The sequence below is a fragment of the Euprymna scolopes genome, chromosome 28 (assembly GCF_053919585.1).
Source record: "Euprymna scolopes isolate OS-2025 chromosome 28, ASM5391958v1, whole genome shotgun sequence".
NCBI lineage: Eukaryota > Metazoa > Mollusca > Cephalopoda > Sepiida > Sepiolidae > Euprymna > Euprymna scolopes.
Window position 1 is genome coordinate 84,294,833 of NC_136509.1, and position 22,405 is coordinate 84,317,237.

Genomic DNA, 22,405 nt, shown 5'->3' on the forward strand with positions numbered 1-22,405 from the left:
AATCTTCAGACCTGATGAGTGTTACCAAATTAGGTTGTCGAAAGATACCAGCTTCCTGATCTAAAATTCACCAGACCTTGATATATTTTTGTTTCTTTCCCTTTGCAAAACTCCATGTTTTGCAATGGCAAAACTAACTTTTCTCTACAAAACAACCAAACCAAAAACCATGGATAAATATTTGAAGATATAAAGAAGTTGAAGCATGAAACTTATCAAAATGATTGGATTCAGAAATAATTTGAAAAGGGTTGATATGGCGTAAAACAATACCATCGAACTTGATTTTATCTGTAGCTGATGCTATTTTAATGATGCTGAAATTATCACGGATATTGCTTAGGCATACCACTCCATCAAAAGTACCTATATTGTATATAACATTATGTACAATTCTCAGTAAGATGAACAGGGTCGGAGTTTTTATAGACCTGTGTACAACCCCCTCCCCACTGTCGAAAATGATTGAAAAACAAGTGTTTTTACAAGTGTTTGTATGAATCTTCAGAAAATGTCTGAATCGCTGAAGTTAAATGAGTTTTTTTTTTAAATCTGCATTGTAAGCAAAATGGAAATAGATTCGTTCTGGAAATTGTTCCAGACAAAACATGAAGCCACTTGATGTAAGGAGCTAATAAAAAAGTACAAGATAAAAAAAAAAACTAACAAATGTTAGCTGGATGGATTTTGACTCTGAAAACAGCAATTCTCATCCCTCCCCGACCTTTGTCAGAAACCTCACTTATGGAATGTGAGGACAAAATAATGGAAGCAAGAATAACAAGACTGCCAAAAATAAATAAACCAAGGTTGATTCTTCTAATTCTTGTAAATACTTGAAATAGATTTGTCTGCCAGTTTTACCCCAACTTCTGTAAAATGGGACGGATGTTTGTTGCATCCCAGTGAACAAAGGAAATAATCGGTCCACAATTTTTTATTTTAAAAAAAAATTGTCTTCAATCTTGCTTATTTTGCAAACCGTAACAAATACTTAGTTTGGTTGAACTTCAGAGACTATCGAATATTAAAGCTTTTCCAAAAGCTGCTCAAGATAGTTAAGTTGAACATTAAAAAAAAAAAAAAAACTCCTTAAAGATAGATTTCCTTATTGTTTTGGAAAACTTGTAATTGTCTTGGAAGAGCAGTCAAATTTTTTTCTTATGGATTACAAAATGTGTGCAAGGTGGTAAAATAAATGCTGAATTATAAAAAAAGAAACAAATTCTTTCCTTTTGGTCATTGGAATAAACCAATTATGGAATTGAATTAAAGCTGGAAACCTAACTTCATTGAGTTTATTTGAAATAATTTCGATGATATAGAAGATAGACTTTATGACCATTTTACATGGTCAGAAATTTGTGTATAATATCAGTAATATCATGCTATCATTTAATGTCCATTTCAGAGTAAAAATATCTTTCTGATTAAATCAAGATTCTTAATAAAAAAAATTATATAAATATACTTCCCACCTGACTACAACTTGGATGTCTTAAAGTCCAACATAAACAAATTCCTGATGAACTGCCCCCTTAAGTAGACACTTTATTAAATCTCCACACTAACGTACTGTACATGCAATAACCCTTATCCCTGAGTGGCTTCTGGGCCTTGGTAAGTGGTGACCACCTTGTAAAAAAAAAAAAAAAAAAAAAAGAAAAAAATTAAATAAAATCAATTACATAGTCTTCAGATAAAAGCCAGATGACACCTCATAAACAGTAAAAACAATTATATATGAATATCAATTTAAAAAAAACAAAAAACAAAGCCTCTAGATGTGGAAAATTACTTTAAATGCACTTAATTTTTTTATGCAATCTGTGGGAACAAATACAGGCTCAGGTTTAGTATGTTTGTCATTTTCTTCTCTGCAGGTTTCTCAATTGAAGGTCCTTCCCAAGCGAAAATTGACTGCAATGATAACGGTGATGGCTCTGCCGATATCACCTACTGGCCAACAGCCCCTGGAGAGTATGCAGTGCATATTCATTGCAATGAGGAAGATATTCCCAAATCTCCATACATGGCTCAAATTGTTCCTGCTACTAAGGACTATGATCCATCTAAGGTAAGTTTCCACTATTTTTGACTTCAAATGTTATGTTGGGACAATTAACTGGAAAAGTTTACCTGCTTTTTTTAATGGCAAAAAATTTTTAAATTTTCGATTGCTGGTATTGGTGGCAATTTCTGTTTTTTAACTACTACCAATAAAACAGGTCCTGGATATGACCTAAAACTATATCCGATGGTGTGAGGCCCCACATTGTGGGCCTGGGGGAGTGTGGAGCCACCCTTTAATTGCCATTGCTCCCAGGTCCACTCTGACTCTGAGTGGTAGTACCTGTTAGGGTCCCAACTATGGGTTAAATAGAATCTGACTTAAAAAAAAAAAAAAAAAAAAAAATATACTCCATTAAAAATCGTTCCTCAAAATAACTAAATTCGGCATTAAATAACCTGAAAAAGGTTGATATGCCGTAAAACAACCAACCAACCAATAAAACAAGTCTATATATCAGTATTTTTAATATATGAACATATTACATGGGTTTTAAGGTAATCCAAAAATTACAAGATGACTAACTATTTAGAGATTTAGAAGGAATTTAAATCTCTAATTTATTACAGAATTGGTAATTGTACCGGAATCAGTTAGGAAGGAGAAATATTGTGATCTTTGCATCACCAGTTATAATTCGGTTTCAAAGTTGCAGTGCAATCAGATGGAATCATTATACATTTGGTTACTTGAATTGGGGTTCATCTTTTGATTTGCCGTCTGAAGAATATTCCAAAAAAATCTTAACTTTTGGCACTTGTGTAGACTTATACTCAATTTAAAAAGAAACATGTAAAGATATTTGTATGTACTCTTCATGGAACAAAGAGTCATATTCTAAAAATCACTAATCAACTTGACCTTTTTTTTTTAATGTAGAAAATCATTTTACAATTTTTTTTAACCAATTATCAGTAAATTGTAGCCATTATAAGGCTCTGTAGCGGAGATATCTACTTTTTTTATTAATGGTAGATAAAAAAAGTGGCAGAACTAAAAATAGTGCCTTAAAAAATTCTTGATCACTTTATGATTTTTGGAATATGACATCATTCTGACTGGTGCATACATAAAGATTTGTATTTTTAAAATTTGCTTCTAAATAAGCACTCAACTTGATTTTCGGATCCATATCTTTTTTTGGGGGAAAAAAATCATGCAAGCCCATTTGCTGATCTCTCTCTACCTAATGTTCACGTGTCGTGCTTTTCTCCTGGTCTTCATTTGTTTAGGCCATTTCATGTATAGCACAACCACAGCACATCTTATGTTTACAAAAAAATAAGTTACGAACTCTAAAGATACGAAGTAGGATAAATCTATTCCTATCATGTTTTTTTTCTTGCTCTGACATTGATATTAAAAGCCTACTTTTTCTATTTGCTTCCCTACGAGAGCAATATGACACAAGGTCAATCTAGAGGAAACCTTTTTATACCAAGTCCAAGTATAGCATCAGAACAGATATTATACTGACTTTAACCTGAAGGCTCAAGAAGGCCTACTTTTTAATTTAAAAATTAAAACTTAATATTACTTGTATGTATATGCAAATGACTTTACGAAGATTATCTAATTTGCATATGCTTTTGAAAAGCAATTTTTTTTGTGGTTTCTTATTAGATGCTTGGGGTTTGTATTACTGTACACATAGATTCGAAAAAGTTGTCAAAAAACAAATATAGAACAAATAAATGTTATCAAAGGCAAGATAAGTTACTTTTCTACCAAACTGGATATATTTTTTGTGTTTTTATTCAGTGTAACATGTTTATTCAGCTCGAAAAACATGCAATGTTTACCGATGTATTGGAAAATTCAAAATGGCAGCCGACTGTCTCTCGGAGAGGGTACGTTTGGGAAAAGGTATTATAAATAATAAACTAGACAAAATACTGTTAGAAATTCGCTCAATATATGTTACCGTGACATAAGTTGACATGTATTCGGTTGTTTTCTAACAGTATTTTGTCTAGTTTATTATTTATAATACCTTTTCCCAAACGTACCCTCTCCGAGAGACAGTCGGCTGCCATTTTGAATTTTCCAATACATCGGTAAACATTGCATGTTTTTCGAGCTGAATAAACATGTTACACTGAATAAAAACACAAAAAATATATCCAGTTAGGTAGAAAAGTAACTTATCTTGCCTTTGATAACATTTATTTGTTCTATATTTGTTTTTTGACAACTTTTTCGAATCTGTGTACAGTAATACAAACCCGATGATTGGTTTTATTTCACTATTATGCATAGTTTCTACATTCTGCATAATTGCATAGAATTTGAGGATGAAGTGTGGCATAATCATGTTGACTCACATTAGATCGTTGAAGTTAAGCAACAAGTTTATTAGTCTACCATTAGCAAGTTCTTCAGACATCCCAACACTTACCTTCAACCAATCTTGCTCAGTGTGGGCCTCTTTTAATCTAACCCTCAAACTAATAGTTATCAACATAGCTAATCCTTTATGCACTTCAGTTTTTAAATTCTGCGGGATACCTAGTCATATTGGCATCCCCGGCAACGAAAAAGCTGACAAAGCAGCAAAAAAATCACTACACCTAAATATTTGATTTCAAAATCCCTCCTTCAGACCTCCAATCAACAAGTTTATTAGAAATAAATGGCAAAAAATATGGAACAATCAACTAAACGTCAAAATATCCAACTGAATATCGGGGAATGGTATCCAGGATACCGGAAAATAAGGAAAGAACCAGTAGTACTAACCAGACTCGGAATAGGACATACCTATATTACTCATTCTCATCTAAAAAATGAAGTACCTCCAACATGCATTACCTGTCATGAACCATTTACAGTAACACAATCTACTGCCATCTTTTTAATTCGATTCGATCAAAATACTACCAATCCAAAGACCTAAAAGACTGATTCAACAATACAGACCCAAACAATTTCTTGAAATTCTTAAAAGAAATAAGACTATACAACAAAATTTAAACCTTTCCCATTCTATAGAAACATTAATTACTACACCATTGACCCATATTTAATCTAAAACCGAACATATCACCAATAGCCAAACAGAACCCAGCATTAATAACCTCTAACGGTTGATATGCCGTTAAACAAACCAATCAGTTTTTAAAAATGACTCTCGTTCATTTTGTTCTGATTTCAGGTTGTTGCTTCTGGGCCAGGCTTGCAGGAAACTGGTGTCCAAGTTCAGCAATGGGCTGAATTTACTGTGGATACCAGAAAAGCTGGGAAGGCTCAACTGGAAATCATATGCAACGATGCTGATGGTAACCCTGTGAATGTGGATATCAAAGACAACGGCAATGGAACCTACTCTTGCAAATATAAACCCATGAAGAACGTCAAACATGTTGTCGTTATTTCTTATGGAGGCGTTAACATCCCCAAAAGCCCATTCAGGGTAAGTAAATTTTTCTTTTTGTAATTTGCATGTGTAGTACTGACATTGTTCTTCCTTGAAATCAGTTTGATATTCATAATGGTTTATACACATATGTGTATGCATATGTGCATATGTATGTGTATGCATATGTGTATGCATACACATGTGATATGTGCACGTGTGTGTATATGTGCACGTGTGTGTATGCCTATATGTGCGTGCAGGTATGTACATATGCGCATAATGGTAGTGTATGCTAGAATATCCAGACCTGAATAACGCTCAGTTAGGCAAAATAAAATTGTCTTAAATATTGAGTTTTGTTATCTGTATAATATAAAAGGAACTTTGCAAGCTCGTTCCCTATGGACTCTAAAACGGCTGGGTCAATTTTTATGAAATTTAACACGAGGGCATTTTATGGGCCTGGCAGTGTTCTTAGATAGGTTTATCAGAATACCTCCAATGAAAGGAACAGGTAAGTTTGACCAATGTTAACATCTTACACAGCCTAACATTACAAGTGCGTTTGAAGTTTTATCACAAGCCGAAAGGGCCAACCATAAAATCAACAGTATGTTTTTTGATATGACGGGGGGGGGGGATACGTTTGAAATATAAAGTTTAAAGCACAATTGAAGGATTATACTTGACTTTTTCATTTTAAACTTTAATGCAAGCCAGTATATAAAAAATTTTATAAAATCAACAGCATGTTCTCTACAGTGCAATGTAGAATACAATGTACATGGTGCCCACAGTCTGGCTACATTAAGTAGCCAGACTTTGTGGACACCCTGTATTGTAGACTATATCCTCACTGCGAGAGGCATGTGAAGCTTCCTCCTGGTGCACCACAATGCATCTCCGACTAAACATTCAATCGATTTGATTGAAAAATGGATGATTTCAGATTTTGATGACAAGAAATATAGGAGTGTGAAGTCTTTGCCTTGGATCAAAGGATAATCTACAATGTCGGGTCTACCTGCAAATACACTGAGCTCTCGAGTGATTAATATTATAATCTGGATCGAACCTGTACCCCATTTTCCCCACTATTATTAATGCTATTGTCCCAGTGACTACCATACACTCATTAACCCTTTTCCTTGAGTGGCCTTTGTGCCTTGATAAGTGACTCCATGTTAAAAAAAAAAAATTCAATGTCAAATATTAAACTGCAATTTGTGTATGCAGGTATATATTAGTTACCTTTTTGTAGTGATATCCATGTTAGTTTTTTATTTTTTCAACATCAAAGCCACCACATGAGGGTAAGACATTTTTAAAATGAAGCCTCCAATAAATTTGAATTAGAGTTCGGTTTAAGGCAAATGTTGCTGGCTATAAGACCAGGCATCTGAAAGTGCAATATAAGTTATCAAATTTAACAAATTTTCATTACTAATGATTATTATATTGTCCAATTTCTACTGTACACTCTTTAACCCTTATCCTTGAGTGGCCTCTTGGCCTTGAAAATGTTGATACCTATGGAAAAAAAAAAGAAAAAGTCCAATGTGAACAAGTTCTAATTAAATCGTCCCCCTAAGTAATCAAGTTACAAAATTCCCACTGTTTACTATGCTAAAATCACAATGACTAATGTATACCTATTAACCCTTATCCTTGAGTGGCCTCTGGGCCTTGATAAGTGGTGACACCCATCTAAAAAAAAAAAAAAAAAAAAGTGCAAGGAAGAAAATCTTGAACATAATTAGGATAATTTTTCAAAACCTGAAATGACATTTTTATAATCTAATTACATTTTTCGTCGGTTTTAATCTGAAAGCATACCTTTGCTAGTAGAAACTAAGGGAGGTAATTCTATATTTTCAAGCAAACGTTGGCATTGATTAAAGATTTTGATTTTTAATAAGTTTGGAAACAATGGAGCGTTTTCGTAGTAAGCTAGGGATTAGATAAAATATAAAATAAAAAAATAAAAAAAATACCTTGGTAAACAAATATTGTCATATTGTAAACAGTGTGGACCTGTGGTGCAATGGATAAAGTACTAAATATAATCTGTCTTGAGCGAGTCTTCTGAGGTTGAAGGTTCAATTCTCAGCGAAGGCAATATTAAGAATACAATTCAAGATGTCTATCCGGTCATGGACGAAGTAGAATGAGATCAATCTATCCTTACCCCCTCCTCCCTCCCTAATTAAATAAAGGGTTCAGTTTGGAAATCTGTAGATACCACTTTGATAAGATGCGTAAAATGAGAACAGTAGTGAAATAATTTAAATACATTTAATCTATTACAGAAGGTTTTCCAGGGTCTCTACAGTGTAGGGTGGGATTTTGCTGCTTGTTGTGTTCAGGGTATTTTTGTCAGTATGGGTACAAATGCTTGGAGTTCATCGGAGCACATTTCATTAAAATACTTTTAATAATGCAGGGCCTATTAGGTTGGAGACTTTTGACCCTACTCTAGAGCGACAGACTAGTGGCTGATAGACCAGCTCAGATGTGGCAGCAATACTCCATGCATGGGCAAATGGTGGCTTTAGATATACAGGATACTTTCAGGAATTAATTTTCTAGCATGGTAAACAAAATTTCTTAATAGCCTTGGCAGTGTCTTCAAGGTATATTTGATTCTATTAATGTTGCCCGTGAATGGTGAACTGAAGATTTTAATTTCAACTTTTTGTTGTAGGTTTTTGTACAGTCTCCCTCTAGTGTGAAAGTTTATGGACCTGGTGTTGAACCTGGCGTTAAAACTGGCAAAGAAACTTACTTTGTTGTTGACTGCAAAGATGCTGGACCTGGTAAGTACCACTTTATTAGGACTTTTTTTTTTTTTTTTTTTTTTTTGAGAAAGTAGAAATGGATGTAGTCTTTTCCTCAAAAGTTTTCGTTCATATCAGAAAATGTAATTAAACATGCTACTGCACAAAACAACCCCACAAACCTCACAACTATATGCTATAACATCTTGGATTCTTTTTTTCTATTTTTGATTTGTTTCAAGTGATTTCAACGCATAAGTTTGATAGCGTATCTATGTTATTTCTGTTACAGGAATGCATAAAAGTGGAAAGATTTATTGGTGCAATTTTACTGTAGTGTCTTTGAAAAGAAAAAAAAAAAAAAATTTGTCAAAATTGGTATAATTTCCAAAAATTATGGAAACTGGTCTAGTAGAAAAATAAATGAAACTGAATTTTTTTAATTCAGTTTTTCAGTAAAAATGAACCCTTTAAACTGTTGAAATCGGCAGGAGATAACTGCATTCTACTAAGTCGCTTTGTGTAGAATCTGATAGCACTATCTTTCAAGAGCCATCTTGCTTCTCAATATACTACATGGTTTTTTTCAGAAAATTAGCTCTAGCACCGTCTACTGGACTAGTTTTTAATTTGTATTTTGACATGGCACGTAAGTACGTTTTCCCTGAAATTCTATTTGAAAATACATGATTGGGTCGGCTATAAAGTTGCACCGTCTTGGCTACCAAATTCATAAGGAATCTATTAGCGTGAGAGGCCATTTACATATTTAGGTAGGCTGACAAACTTTGTTTTACATCCTTTCTGCTCGGTTGTTATTGGCTGAAGAGAAAGGAACTCTTTTGGATGAGTAATGTTATGTCGGGTTAATGCCATTAGCTCCCCCCCTCTTCCCCACATTTCGCTATTTAATGATATACTAGTGGATCTATCTGTTCAATATCTAGCACTGATTACATCTCAAAGTTCCCATTTTTTTCTGTAAATTCTTCCATTGCGTCATTTGGTATAATCATGTATCATTTTAATGTTATTGCAGTCCTGGATATGACCTTAAACTATATCTGATGGTGAGGCCCCAGCTTGCGGGCTTTGGGGAGTGTGGAGCCACCCCTTAATTGCCATTGCTCCCAGATTCACTCCGGCTCAGTCGTAGCACCTGTTAGGGTCTCAACTATGGGTTAAATAGAAACTGACTTGAAAAAAAACAAATATATTCTAAATTTTTCTTCCGAATCACTGGATTCGGCATTAAATAACCTAAAAAAAAAAAAAAAAAAAAAAGCTATGCTGTAAAACGGTCAACAATTAATGTCATTGAACGGAAATCTTTTTTTTTCTTTCTTCCAGGTGATGTGGCTATTGCTTTGACTGACGAACGCGGTATGGATGTCCCTGTTAATACTATCGACAATCAGGACGGTACTTTCACCATGAAATACACTGCTCAGATTCCTGGTACTTATACCGTAAATGTCTACTTTGCTGAGAAAGAAATCCCGACCAGTCCCATCAAGGTGAAGGTTGAATCAAGCATTGATATTGGCAAAGTTAAAGTTGAGGGCTTGGAGAAAAGTAAGTTTTCTTTTTCCCACTTGTCAAAATCCCCCACCCCCTCCTAAATGAAAAAAAAAAAAATCTGTACATATCTGACGGAAAGAAAATACCGTACACCAAAAATCATGTAAATGTTTTTTTTATAAAAAAAAAAAAAAAAAGTTGAGCGAAATTGAGCTTTCCAGTACCCCACTATCTTAAGAGCTTTCTGAAGAATCAATTTGTTATTCTACCTTCAGAATGTTTTCAAGATGTCTAGAGATCATTGCTCGTAGTTTGGCGATTAAAATCTGATTTTCTTTTTACAAAAAATAAAACTATTTGATAAATTTACGTGATTTTTCATGCACAATTTTTCTTCCTGGCATCAATGTGTACATCAAAGATTTTTTTTTTTCTCATGAGGGAAATTTTGGATAAACATTTCTAAATTCCCCAAAACTAAGATCAAAATTGATATTCTAAACCTTATGTCTAGAATATTTTATAATCCATCACTTGAGCTTAATTTTTACATTTTCTAGAATCAAAATTAAGATTTAAGTTTGAAATTCAAAAATATGAATAACTACAGATAAAATTTAATGCAAACTTGAAATAGATTGTAAAATAGGATACCATACCTAATATTGTATTCTCTAAAAATATTGAAAGTTAAGGGTGTTTGATAAATAAGCTTTTAAATTTTAAAATGAAATGTGTATGATATACATTTTATAAGTCAAATTACAACATAATTTTGTAATTTATTTTTTAATATTTCGACATATGCCATCATCAGCATTTTTTTTTTTTTTTTTTTTTTGCCATAGTGGTAAATGGAAGAATTCAGTTGTAGAGACTGTTCTTCAGGGTGATATCTTCTAATGTCCAGAAAGTTGTTTGGTGCACGTGGTATGAAAGTTAAGGTTCTTTATGATACAAGCGTTTAACTTTAAACATAAAATGCATACGTTTAAGAACCCAATCTTAACTTTCATACAACACACCAAGCATAATCTTCTGAACATTATTATTGAATTTGTCCATTTATCACCATGACAAGAAAAAAAATTTGTATTATGTCAGAATATTAATTTTAAACAAATGTTTACTTTAAGAAATATTGCGTTGTAATTTGGCTTGTAAACGTATCATATGCATTTATTAATATTAATACCTATAAAAAAAACTTTCACATAGGGCTTCTGCTCTCTTTACATAAAACTAAATAAGGTTCGCATTTTTTTATAACGATATACATTGTTTCATTGCTAGACCTGTATATATTTTTTAATTTATACATTTTTATTTTTCCTCCCAAGTCAAAGTAATTTTATTTGTTTGTCAACTTGTGATTTCTCTTCTCTCCAGCACAAGAGGTCGGCAAAGAGAAACTTGTTGATATTCTAACTGTCGGTGCTGGTCAAGGAGAACCTAAAGTGACCATAACCAATCCCAAGGGCGTTAAAACAAATGTTCCCACAAGGTCAATGGCCAATGGGAGCACTGCACCCATCTTGTTCAAGGAACCTGGACCCCACAAGGTCGAGGTTAGCTTTGCTGGTACCCCAGTCAAAGGCTCTCCTTTCAAGGTGGATGCAGTGGTCCCCAGCACTGCTAATAATGTGCGCGCTTATGGACCTGGTCTTTCTGAGGGAACGGCTAATACTCCAGCTAAGTTTACGATCGACAGGAGTGCTGCTCCACCTGGTGCCCTTGGTGTCTCCGTTGAGGGTCCCACCGAGGCTAAAATTAATTGTAAAGATCTGAAGAATGGGCTGATTGATGTTGATTATCTGCCCTTGATACCTGGAGACTATAAGGTCAATGTGACCTACAACAAGGATCATATCCCTGGGTCGCCGTTTAAAGCGACCATCAAACCTTCCCTGGGAGCCACCGGTGTTAAAGCCTATGGACCTGGACTTGAACCTCAGGGTAATGAGGCAGCATTGTTGCAGCTACTGTTGCATGGTGTGACGTTGACGATAAAGCCCTATTTGGCAAATAATCCATTTCTCTTTGCTCTTCGGTTCCTTTTGGAATATTACTTCAAAGATGTTGCGCTTCTGTTTTTTTGGCATATTAACCTCTTTTAGTTTCAGCGTTCGTGTTTCAGTTTTTTCTTAAACCACTCGTTTGCATGATTTTTTTTTTTTTTTTATAGCAAGCTTTGTGTTGCAAAAATATGGGAATGGAAAAATTTCAAAAAGCTAATCTCACTAGTCTGTTTAAAATGGGAAATGTATGTATTGCTATATGGACTGTTTAGTTTCTATGTTAATACATATATTCAACTTCTATTTGAGGAACCACTTTATATTGACAACTATTCAGTGAACAGATTTCTTTAGTGTTATGTAACTTTTTCTTTTAATTTTTAAATACCACTTTTTTATATCCAAGGTATCTAATTCTATTTTGTCAATTTAGATATTAGTCAGTGTCCTTATAAAGGAAAACATTTCCAATCACTATTAATGATCTTTATTGATTAAATTCTATTACTGATATTCAGTGTATGTATATATATATATATATATATATATATATATATATATATATACTAATTAGTCATTCAGTTTAGGAATATTACAACTCTTCAATGCGACTAGACTAGCGACTGCCTCAAGCCAGGATCGAAACTCTACTGCTTAAATATATATTTAAAAATATAATTTTGTTTATCTACATAACATTTCATGTATCTTTTTTTCAGTCTTTAATTCGACAGTGCTTAATACATGATTAGAGCTAGGAGTAAGTTGTACCAATATATGTGGCTATTAAGCTACACAGATTTCTTCATATTTCATTCCCTGAGGATTCATCGGGCTATTGCATAGAATTAAGATTTTCTTTTTATGCTGCAGAGTTTCTTTATTTACACACCCACTTAGCACAGCCAATGGACATGTGCTTATTAAGCAGAGGGATTTTTTTTTTTTTTTTTTTTTCATTTTTTTTTAAGAAAATGACCTAGTTTTATTCTGGGTGCGTTTATGTTCGCTTACATCTTGGTTTGCACTAGTTTGGTTATAATTATATGATCAAAATTGAATTACACAGGGCTAAATTAGTAACATTTGGGATTACCAGGTGCTGTATGTATAACATTCCAGCAAATGCTAACATCGTTAAACTCTGTTTACGGACTGAAAGTTGAAAAATAGATGGTATTCTTTGTATATCTCCTATTTTCAATTCAAAAACGTTTGCTAAAATGGAGACTTTAAATAAGCTGCCGAATTGAAACTAGAAATTGTCTGGAAGTATTTGTTTACTGCCAATAACATGAAAATTGGCTAGTTAAAATCTGTTTGGTTTATCAGCTTAATTGCTATTTAGATCCAACTTAAAATCTGTGATTGAGAGATATATATATTACATATCTTGACTGATCAATATTTTGCCTACTAGGCCGTTACTTTGTCTGTAAAGGGAGATAAAGCAGTATTTAAAACTAAGAATTGAAGATTGTCTCCCCCTGACATCACTGTCCAAACAAATAAACTTAGTAATTGCCCCGTTTATAGTTTGTATTGAGTGGGTGGATTTTTGTGGCTTTTTCTTTTCATCAGCACTTGTTTTAATGCTCGTTTGTCTTTTTTTTTTTTCTTTTTTTTTTTTGTTTGCTTTTGAATTCTAAAATGAAATTCTGGTCTGCCATTTTGACCAGCTGTTTACAATTGTAAAGTTATTTTTTCTTGACTAATGCTTTTTCTTTCTGTGTTTTAATATGTACGTTTTATAATCATAAAAAACCGAATCCTTGAAATGATGCTGATTACAAAATTTTTATAGTGGTACACTTTGTACTCTACTTGCCATGTTATTTGAGTGGAATTTTTTGTTTTCTCTTGAAAAAACATTCCACCTGTGCCTCACCCCAGCAGCTACAGGTGTAAGAACAGCATAGATTAAATCCTAAATCCTTAGCACAATTAATCTATGAAAAATCTAAAATATCAACTTTACCACTCTTGGTGCCTAAATCTAAATGCAAATTACAGGAACCTAGAACTGGCCGCCTATGGAGCTCTGTACCACAAGCCTGATTTCCTGCTGACTATATGGTCGTCTGGAAATTTTTACCTAATTTCCACCACTGTCACTATGCTGTTGTGTAACCACTTAACACTCATTAACCCTCAAGTGACTTCAGCCTTGATAAGGTGACCCCTTCTAGCCTTTATAAATACAAAATATAAAATGCTTGACGTGTGTGACTGCATTTTGTAGATGAAGTCTTCACTTGTTTGCAAACAGTGCATCTGAATGGGATCTGATAATTTTGGCTCCTTCTCTTGAAGGAATGAAACCTCTGATCCTGATGCTATCAGATCAGGCTGTCTGAATACCAAACACTTTTTTTTTTTTTTTTTTTTTTTCCTTTGCAAAATTCAATTATGTTCTACAAAGTGTAAAACAAATTTCCCCTAAAAATCAAACCAATTGCCATGAATAAATATTTGAAGGTATTAAGAACTTCAAGCATGCAACATTTTTCTAAAATTATTGGATCTGGCATTAAATCAACTAAAAAAAGGGTTGATATGCTGTACAACCAAACCAAAACCCCATGTTCCTGCCATATTGGAAGAAGCTGAACTGTTAATTGAATTATTCTGACTACTACATGCATTGTGCATTTCATGAATTTAAAATATTTTTTAAAAAATATTTTTTAAAAATAACTGTTGAGATATCTAAATGCTAATTTTCGACTCTTATAAGTCTCAATCGGGGAAAATACATTTTTGATTATCAGAAAGGAACCTGTTTTCAGTGGCGTCCATGCGTCAGTTATTCCGGACGATTGCCAGATAACCGTTCATTAGTTTTTCCTGAAATTTTGCCACAAATTGCCTTTTATTAAATAGATGTGCACAGCAAAAAATTTTTTTACAAAAATTCCGTTGTGTACTCGAGGGCTCAAAATTCAAAAATGCCCCAAAATAGCCAAAACTGCCCCATTTTGCCCCATAACTTTTGATCCATCCATAAGATTTTTCTGAAACTAAGCCAAAATGTGGAGCCCATTGTTCTGAATATAAATTTAGTATGGGTGACCCTGGCAAAATTCTGATTCTACGCATGCATACCAGAGCAACAACCACTTTTATCAAGCTTCTCTCAGAACAGAAGGCTGAGTGAAATGTTCAACAAAAAAAAAAAAAAATTGTATTTTCCTGAAGGATCTTATATGGATCAAATTAGAATTTAAATGAACAAATAAGTCTGAATTTTGACTGGTTTCTAAACTTTTATGATTTTCAAGTTTTAATGCATTGAAACAGTTAAAATAACTTTCACTCTTAAAAAAATTTTCAGCTTTATAACTATGCAGCATGAAGTTTCATTGAAACTGATTTCAACCTTAAGCATAAACTGATACAGATCTTGAGATACTTAGCTACATCTAAAAAATCTTATTTAGTGTTTAAATTTTAATAAATATGGCTACTATAGTTAACAGAACTGATTTGACAGATTTCTTCTGTATTGTGGCGTTTTAAACTAATGCTTTTTATTTTTGTGGTTCATTCTATAAAATAAACTCTTTGGAATTTAACAAATTACTTTCATAATAGTAAATAATTGTCAGGCTTCTTTGAACGTTTTTATGAACTGAATTTTCTTAATTTTAATGTTCTATGGATGCTTCTGACTTTGGATTATTTCGACTAGTCTTCATCTTGAATGTTATTCGTACGATGTTTTGATCGATGTAAATTCTGACCTTCGAGTGTATATTGTCGATCTCTGGAATCTGAATGTAATTTTGCTCAAGTCAGTTCAATAAGACACGCTTTAAAAAGGTCACATCGACTGAAACGTAAAGATAACACCAAAGATGAGAAGAGTAATGCAAAAATGCAACTAATCAATCCTCATCTCCAATTCAGAAACAACTTTCTCATTTTGCGTTTTGGCTGATGTAAACTCCAAACATTAGATATATCTTGTAAAACTCTGGAATGGATTTTGAACTGAATCCATTAATCCATGGATGTAGACTGTTTTCGTTCTTTCAACCATTGATGGATAGTATCCTGTACCTCTATAAGGCCACCATTCGCCCATGTATGGAGTATTGCTGCCACATCTGGGCTGGTGCATCTGCTACTAGTCTATCGCTCCTTGACAAGGTTCAAAAGAGTCGCAAACCTGATAGGCCCTGAACTGGCATCTAAGCTTCAGCCTCTGTCCCATCGACGAAATGTTGCATCCCTCTGCCTTTTCTACAAGTATTTTAGTGGCGAATGCTCTGACAAACTGCAATCACTTGTGCCCCCACGACGTGAGCACCCTCGACAAACCCGATAGGCTACTAAATCCCACCCCCACACTGTAGAGATCCCTAGATGTAAAAGATCTTTTTACTCCAATAGTTTCTTCCCCAGAACCGCTAGACTCTGGAATTCCATTCCAGGTCCCTGCTTCCCCAACAGTACTGACGTGCAGAAGTTCAAGTGTAACGTGAACCGACACCTTGCTGCCCAAATCCCTACATAGTACCCCAGTAGTTGTTGCCCCTAATAGTAGCCCCCTACACCAAAGTGGCAATTTGCCTTGTTTGGGGTGAAAATGTAATAAAAAAAAAAAGAAAAAAAAAAAAAAAAAAAAAAAAAAGAACCTTCAACCACCCCATGGGTTAATTGGGAATAGTAGTTTAAAAACAAGTGTTAAATAAAAATCTGTTCTAAGTCAAGTTGAAGGTTCAATTTTGAAACATCTGTGATTGACTATTTTAGTCCATATGATAAAATCAAGGCCATATAAAACTACTGTGAAGACAAACTTTCACTTCCAGTTATCGACACCTTGATTTTAGTAACAATACTAAAAATAGGTCTTAAACTTCTACCTGGGAGTGGCAGAATGAGAACAATCTACCTCTGTGGATTGAATAAAGATTTCAGTTTGAAATCATCTTCATTTTGATAAGATGAACATTCGTTAAATTGGCTGAAACCTGATATCAAAGACAAGAACATTAGTTTAATGCAAATTATTAATCCTCATCTTCAAAAAAAAAATCCCAGAACAAATGTCTAAGTTTTAAAATATTAAAAAACTTTAACTTCCAATATATTTGTTTTTTGTTTTTTTTTCAATGTCGCTTACTAGTTCCAACCAGATAATCAGATTCTAAAATATCAAATTCCTCTACATAAGACTTGAACATTTTTAAAATTTCTCATGTTTTATTGTATTTAAAAATGTATTCCCCACCTTTTCTCTCCGCAGGTGTGTTCCTTGATTCTCCAGCAGACTTTACGGTTGATGCTGCCGCCATCGATAAGAATGGAAATGGTAAAGTACGTGCCATTGTCAGTAGCCCATCTGGTGCTAAAGCGGAGTTGCCAATTGAAAATCACAAAGATGGTACCTATTCTGGTTCTTACATGCCTTTGGAACAAGGTACGCTACAACTTCTCATGTTTTCCTCCACACATAAAAATCAGTTTAATCTTTGGTCCTCGGTATGACCTTAAAAATAAGTGTAGGTCTATCTGGAGGCTGGTGGGATTGTGAGGTTACCCTTTAGTTACAAGTGGTAATACTTGTTAGCTAATGTGATGCTACTAAATTAGCTAGTCTGAAGACACCAACTTCCTGACTACCTTGTTGCAAAACTCAATCATGTTCTGCAAAGTTAAACAATTTTGTTTATACAAATAACCAAATTTAGATATTAAGAATTTGAAGCATAAAAATTTGTCAAGTTCAGAAAGAGCCAAAATAATTTGTCAGCTTATATCTAGTGGATGGCCATCTTGTCTGGATATGGGTTATTTTGAACTTTCCAATGTACTAAGTGTGTGTATATATAATATATATATATATATATATATATATATATATATATATATAAAAATTCAGAATAGTGAAATGCAATAAATCTACTGGTGTGCAAATCCAGTGATTATCGGTCTTACAAAATATTATTGGATGTCTTATTTTATATAAGACTATCCCAGCTGAATAAAATTGCTCAATATACTAGATAGAGCAAATAAATCAATTTAGGGATTTAAAATTTGATTTGAAAAAGTTAAGTTTCAAATATAGAAATGTTATTGTATGCAAGACAAAGAATACAGTATAGTAAAATATATTTCTTTAACCCATGAGTTTTCGATGTTTATACATCTCCTCGGAGGAAAAATATTAGCAAATATTATAAAAGGTTTTCACCTAATTTTCTAAAGGTAATAAACATAGAAAATTAAATTAAATGTTTTTAGTTTTTAAATCATTTTAGCTACATAGAATAAGGGAAATTGTATATTGATGCAGTGAAAAAAGGATATTGAACTTCAAATCGAAAGTGTATGCTAAATCCTGTAATGGAAGCTCTTGGTATTCGGCAGGTAAAAAGATCCAACGCGTATTGTAATAAATCCAAGGAAGCTGGTAACAATCCAATATATACATATTTCCAGTTTTTCTTCAGTTTGATTGAATATCCGGCAAATTCTGGTAAAATATTTTCTATATCAGTTTCAAAATTCAGTTTTCAATCAATTTGTGAATAAAAACCAAAAGATATCCGTAGACAGGCAATTGAAATTAAATGAAAATGATTAAATAAAAGAATTGCTTATCAAACCAAAGCAAAATAGTTTTTAAAAATCAGATGCAGTTTATCAAGATTATATTTGTAAGTCAGCACAAGTGAAAATGTTAAAATTTAAATCTTGCGATTTTAACAATATATCTTCTAAAAATAAATTTAAGAGGGGGGGGGGAGAAAGAAAAATAAAATAAAGGAAGCGCCTTATTAATCTTGAATATGAAATGTGTAGACAGGATTTGGCAGGATTTCAAAAATATATCTAAATCGATGTTTCGTGGTTCAATTTTAAATCCTGAAAAAAGACATATATTCGATTTAAGAATTTATTGCTTGACAAAGGAATATATAGAAGGGGTTATTTTTCTTTAATCCATGGATTTTCAATGGCTCATATCATCAGGAATTGTTCCTCTGATTTGAGCCATTGTTGAAAATCTATGGATTAAAGAAATTAAAATAACCCCTTCTATATATTCCTTTGTCAAGCAATAAATTCTTAAATCGAATGTCTTTTTTCAGAATTTAAAATTGAACCACGAAACTTATTGCTCTATTCTTAAATATCGAGCTTTTCCTTTTTGGCTAGGATCTCCTTGAAAGTATTCAAGTAATATCTATCAGGATTTTTCATCTGAACTTCTATCAGTGTCTTATCTCGCACACACACATATATATATATGTATGTTATACTTTGGAATATAGCACAATTGTTATATGCTATTATCTTGGCCGGTTTCTGATTTAAAAAAAAAAAAAAAAAAAAAAAAAAAAAAATTGGCATACAGAGTATAAAATATTTGCAAAAGTGTATTTTCACAAAACTATGTATTTAACTTGAGTTCTTAGTAGTTGGATCACTACACTCCTTTCAAGAAGTAGGCATATTCCAGAATCTGACTCGACCACAATTTGATCGTTAATACTTTCTTGCATGTGGCATGGTTGTGTAGGTAACAGGGTACTCATCACTCACGCAAGTAATGGTGATTTTCAAATCCAGAGTTCAGATATTTTCTATTGATGAAACCAAATGAAGGTGAAACTCTTAACTTGAATAGTAAATAGAAGAAAATTACATTCTTAAATGTTTATTTTTAGGTCCATACACTGTGGATATTTCGTATGACAACATGCCAGTTCCTGGTAGTCCCTTCAAGACCAATGCTATTCCTGGCTGTGATCCATCTAGAGTTAAAGCTTATGGACCAGGTGAGAATGGAAACTTTTTTAATGTTTATTTCTTTTAAGTAAAATACATGTTTCAGAAATCTTAGATCATGTCTAGAAGCATCGTCTTCCTTCCTCTTTCACTTAATAAAAATGCGTTGCTCATCTTTCCTTACATTATCGCTATTCCTAAAGGTGCTTGATCGAGCTTACTACTTCATGTAGTAGTGAAAATTGAAAATGTGCTCACAAAAACCTAACTCTAATTATTTTTTTTTTTTTTTTTTTTTTTTTTTCTCTCCATGAATTCGAATCTCCTCAAATAACCTAAGATAATTGACACTAACAAGATTTTTTTTTTTCTTTGAACACTCATCATGGTCTTTACTAATTACATAAAGACTGTCCGGTTACATCGGCAGAAACGTAAAAAAATAAAAAACGACCACGATGAGAGTAGTTCAAATAATTGTTGCTCATCTTTCCCGTTAGGGTCTTAAAATGTGGACAGTATATGGTCATTAAACAAAATTAAACTTTTCATAAATTAAGTCAAACGGATGAGGTTGTGTTGGGTTTTTATCAATAAAATGCATCCATTGTATTAACAATAAGCTGGTTTTTGTGCACATGTTGAAGGAGTACTAGAGAGCATCAATGCCACAAAGCCCCAGTCATCCCCTTAAATAATCCGTTTCTACCTTTCCAACATGCCCTCATTAACCCTTATCCTAGAGTGACCTTGATAAGTGGGGACTCCCTTAAAAAACAAAAAAAATTTAAAAGGGAAGATAGTGAGAAGCAACTTGAAATAGACAAATTGGATTTTGGTTGACAGCTTTTTCCAAAGCGGACATAAATAGAAAATCTGCTATGGACATAAAACCAGTGTTTGCACAGGTTTGGAATGGTTTTGAAATTGTATTCTTGATGTCCAGTAAAAAATGTCAGAATATTTAAAAGTAAAATAAACATTTGAATTTTCAAAGATTAATTGAAACTAGCAGAACCCGTGGAAATTCCACGATGGTTGAAATCATTACATATTCCAACAATAGAATATCCTTCAATAGAATAATCGGTGTAATATTAGTTCCAATCAGTCCGTGAATTAAAAATGTTTGTAGACGAATATGTGTAACTGCTTGCGACACGAGAAAAAATAGAACTAAGCCACTGGCTGATAAATAACAATAGTATTTTGATCTGCACCGATCAGACATTGGCTGGTGATAAATAACTTAGGATTGTGATCTGCACGGTCTAGACACTGGCTGGCGATAACTTATCCATTTGGAACAATTGTTTGTTGGGCATTTTAGAATATTCCATTTTCATACTAAGGGAATTCAGTATAAGTTGGTGCGATTTGGAATATTCCATTTTTATTTTAAGGGGTGTTCAGGATGACTGTCAAGTGAATTAGCGTATTAATGTATAGATACTATTAAAATTTAAAAAATAAAACCTGAAATAAATTCTGAAATTACATATTTCTAGTGTTAATACAAGAGTTACTCCCCTTTTATCATGTAATTATCTGATCATCTTTACTTGCCTCCCCCCCACAAGGGCAGTTAGACACAAGGCCGGTTTTTAATAAGGGGGAAAATCCAGCTCCCTACCAAAAAAGTGGCACTCTGGATAGGAATGAGAATTGCTTCAGTTTAGGATTTCTCCTTCACTGATCACAAGAAAGGTGAAGTGCAGCATCAACAGATATTACACTTTGATCCTAGCCAACAAAAAAACAAGGAAATGTATGATATAGTAGTTAAATGAAAACTTTAATATTTTAAAAATATCAAATTTTGTTTTAAAACTCGACTTTTGTTTGGAGAAAGCCTTAAAAATCCAAACCCTGTAAACGGAAAATTTTTAATATATCATGCCTTTTATAGCATATGGTAGAGAAACATGGACACTTAACGCAGCTAAAAAAAAAAAGGCTAAGAGTGCTAAAATGAAATGCATTCTGCTCAACTTTAATCTGAAAAAAAAAAACCTTTCGATCAGATAGCAAACTAGAGTACTTTCCAGCTGACTACAATATGGTTGTCTTCAAGTCTAACGTAAACAAGTTTTTGATGAGCCGTTCCATATAAGTTAACAAATTTACCAAATTTCCATTATTAATAACTTTGTCCAATTGTCTACTGTACACTCTTTAACCCTTATCCTCGAGTGGCCTCTTGGTCTTAATAAGTGGTGATGCCTTTGTTAAAAACAAACAAAAGTTGATGGATAAATATAAACGGATCACCTTCAAGATAATACAGACAACAGGTGGACATTTGGAGGGACAGAATGGGGCCCCCCTGAGGCAACAAAAGATGACTAGGAAAGCTAAAAACTCTAAACGACTACCTCTACAACTGGGTCCAACATGGTCACACCTAGCCAGGAACAAAAAGTAGGAAATCAGGAAGTCATTCTTTCAGGAATGACCAAAAACCCTGAAGCTGGTCTCCATGTTTTGTACTGCTAGGGAGCGTATCAAAATTTAAAGTGGGTGTAGCGCTTTCCGGAGCCAACAATCCTATTTTTGATTTCTATCGATTAAAACTATTGAAAAATTCTCATTGCAGGTCTTGAACGTGGCATCACCAATAAGCCAAATCCATTCACAGTTGAAAGCCGTGGTGCTGGACAAGGCAACCTTGGCTTGTCCATTGACGGACCTGTTGAGGCTAAGATGACTTGTAATGACAACCATGATGGTACCTGTGATGTAGAGTACACCCCTGTCAAGGCTGGACCTTATGACATCTCCGTTAAATATGCTGACCAACATATACCTGGTAAGTGCCCTTCGTTTAATAACCTTTTTTTTTTTTTTTTTTTTTTTTTTTTTTTTTATATATATATATTTTAATTTAAGAATAGTATACTTTTGTAAATAACTT

At 33.3% G+C, this 22,405-nt stretch overlaps 1 protein-coding gene across 17 annotated transcripts in view; it reads left to right on the plus strand.

Moving 5' to 3' along the window:
- The window catches only part of LOC145249706 (filamin-A-like), a 302,081-nt gene that overhangs the window by 196,399 nt on the left and 83,277 nt on the right, over nt 1–22,405 (plus strand). For 11 of the 17 annotated variants that reach the window (XM_080111571.1, XM_080111574.1, XM_080111573.1 and 8 more), the window contains exons 11-18: nt 1,884–2,077; nt 5,226–5,483; nt 8,134–8,245; nt 9,557–9,781; nt 11,117–11,683; nt 17,000–17,173; nt 19,431–19,541; nt 22,088–22,300. In XM_080111571.1, the coding sequence (XP_079967697.1) occupies nt 1,884–2,077; nt 5,226–5,483; nt 8,134–8,245; nt 9,557–9,781; nt 11,117–11,683; nt 17,000–17,173; nt 19,431–19,541; nt 22,088–22,300 (1,854 nt within the window). The remainder of the gene's footprint in view (nt 1–1,883; nt 2,078–5,225; nt 5,484–8,133; nt 8,246–9,556; nt 9,782–11,116; nt 11,684–16,999; nt 17,174–19,430; nt 19,542–22,087; nt 22,301–22,405) is intronic. The other 6 variants (XM_080111582.1, XM_080111584.1, XM_080111586.1 and 3 more) reach the window with 1 other exon arrangement.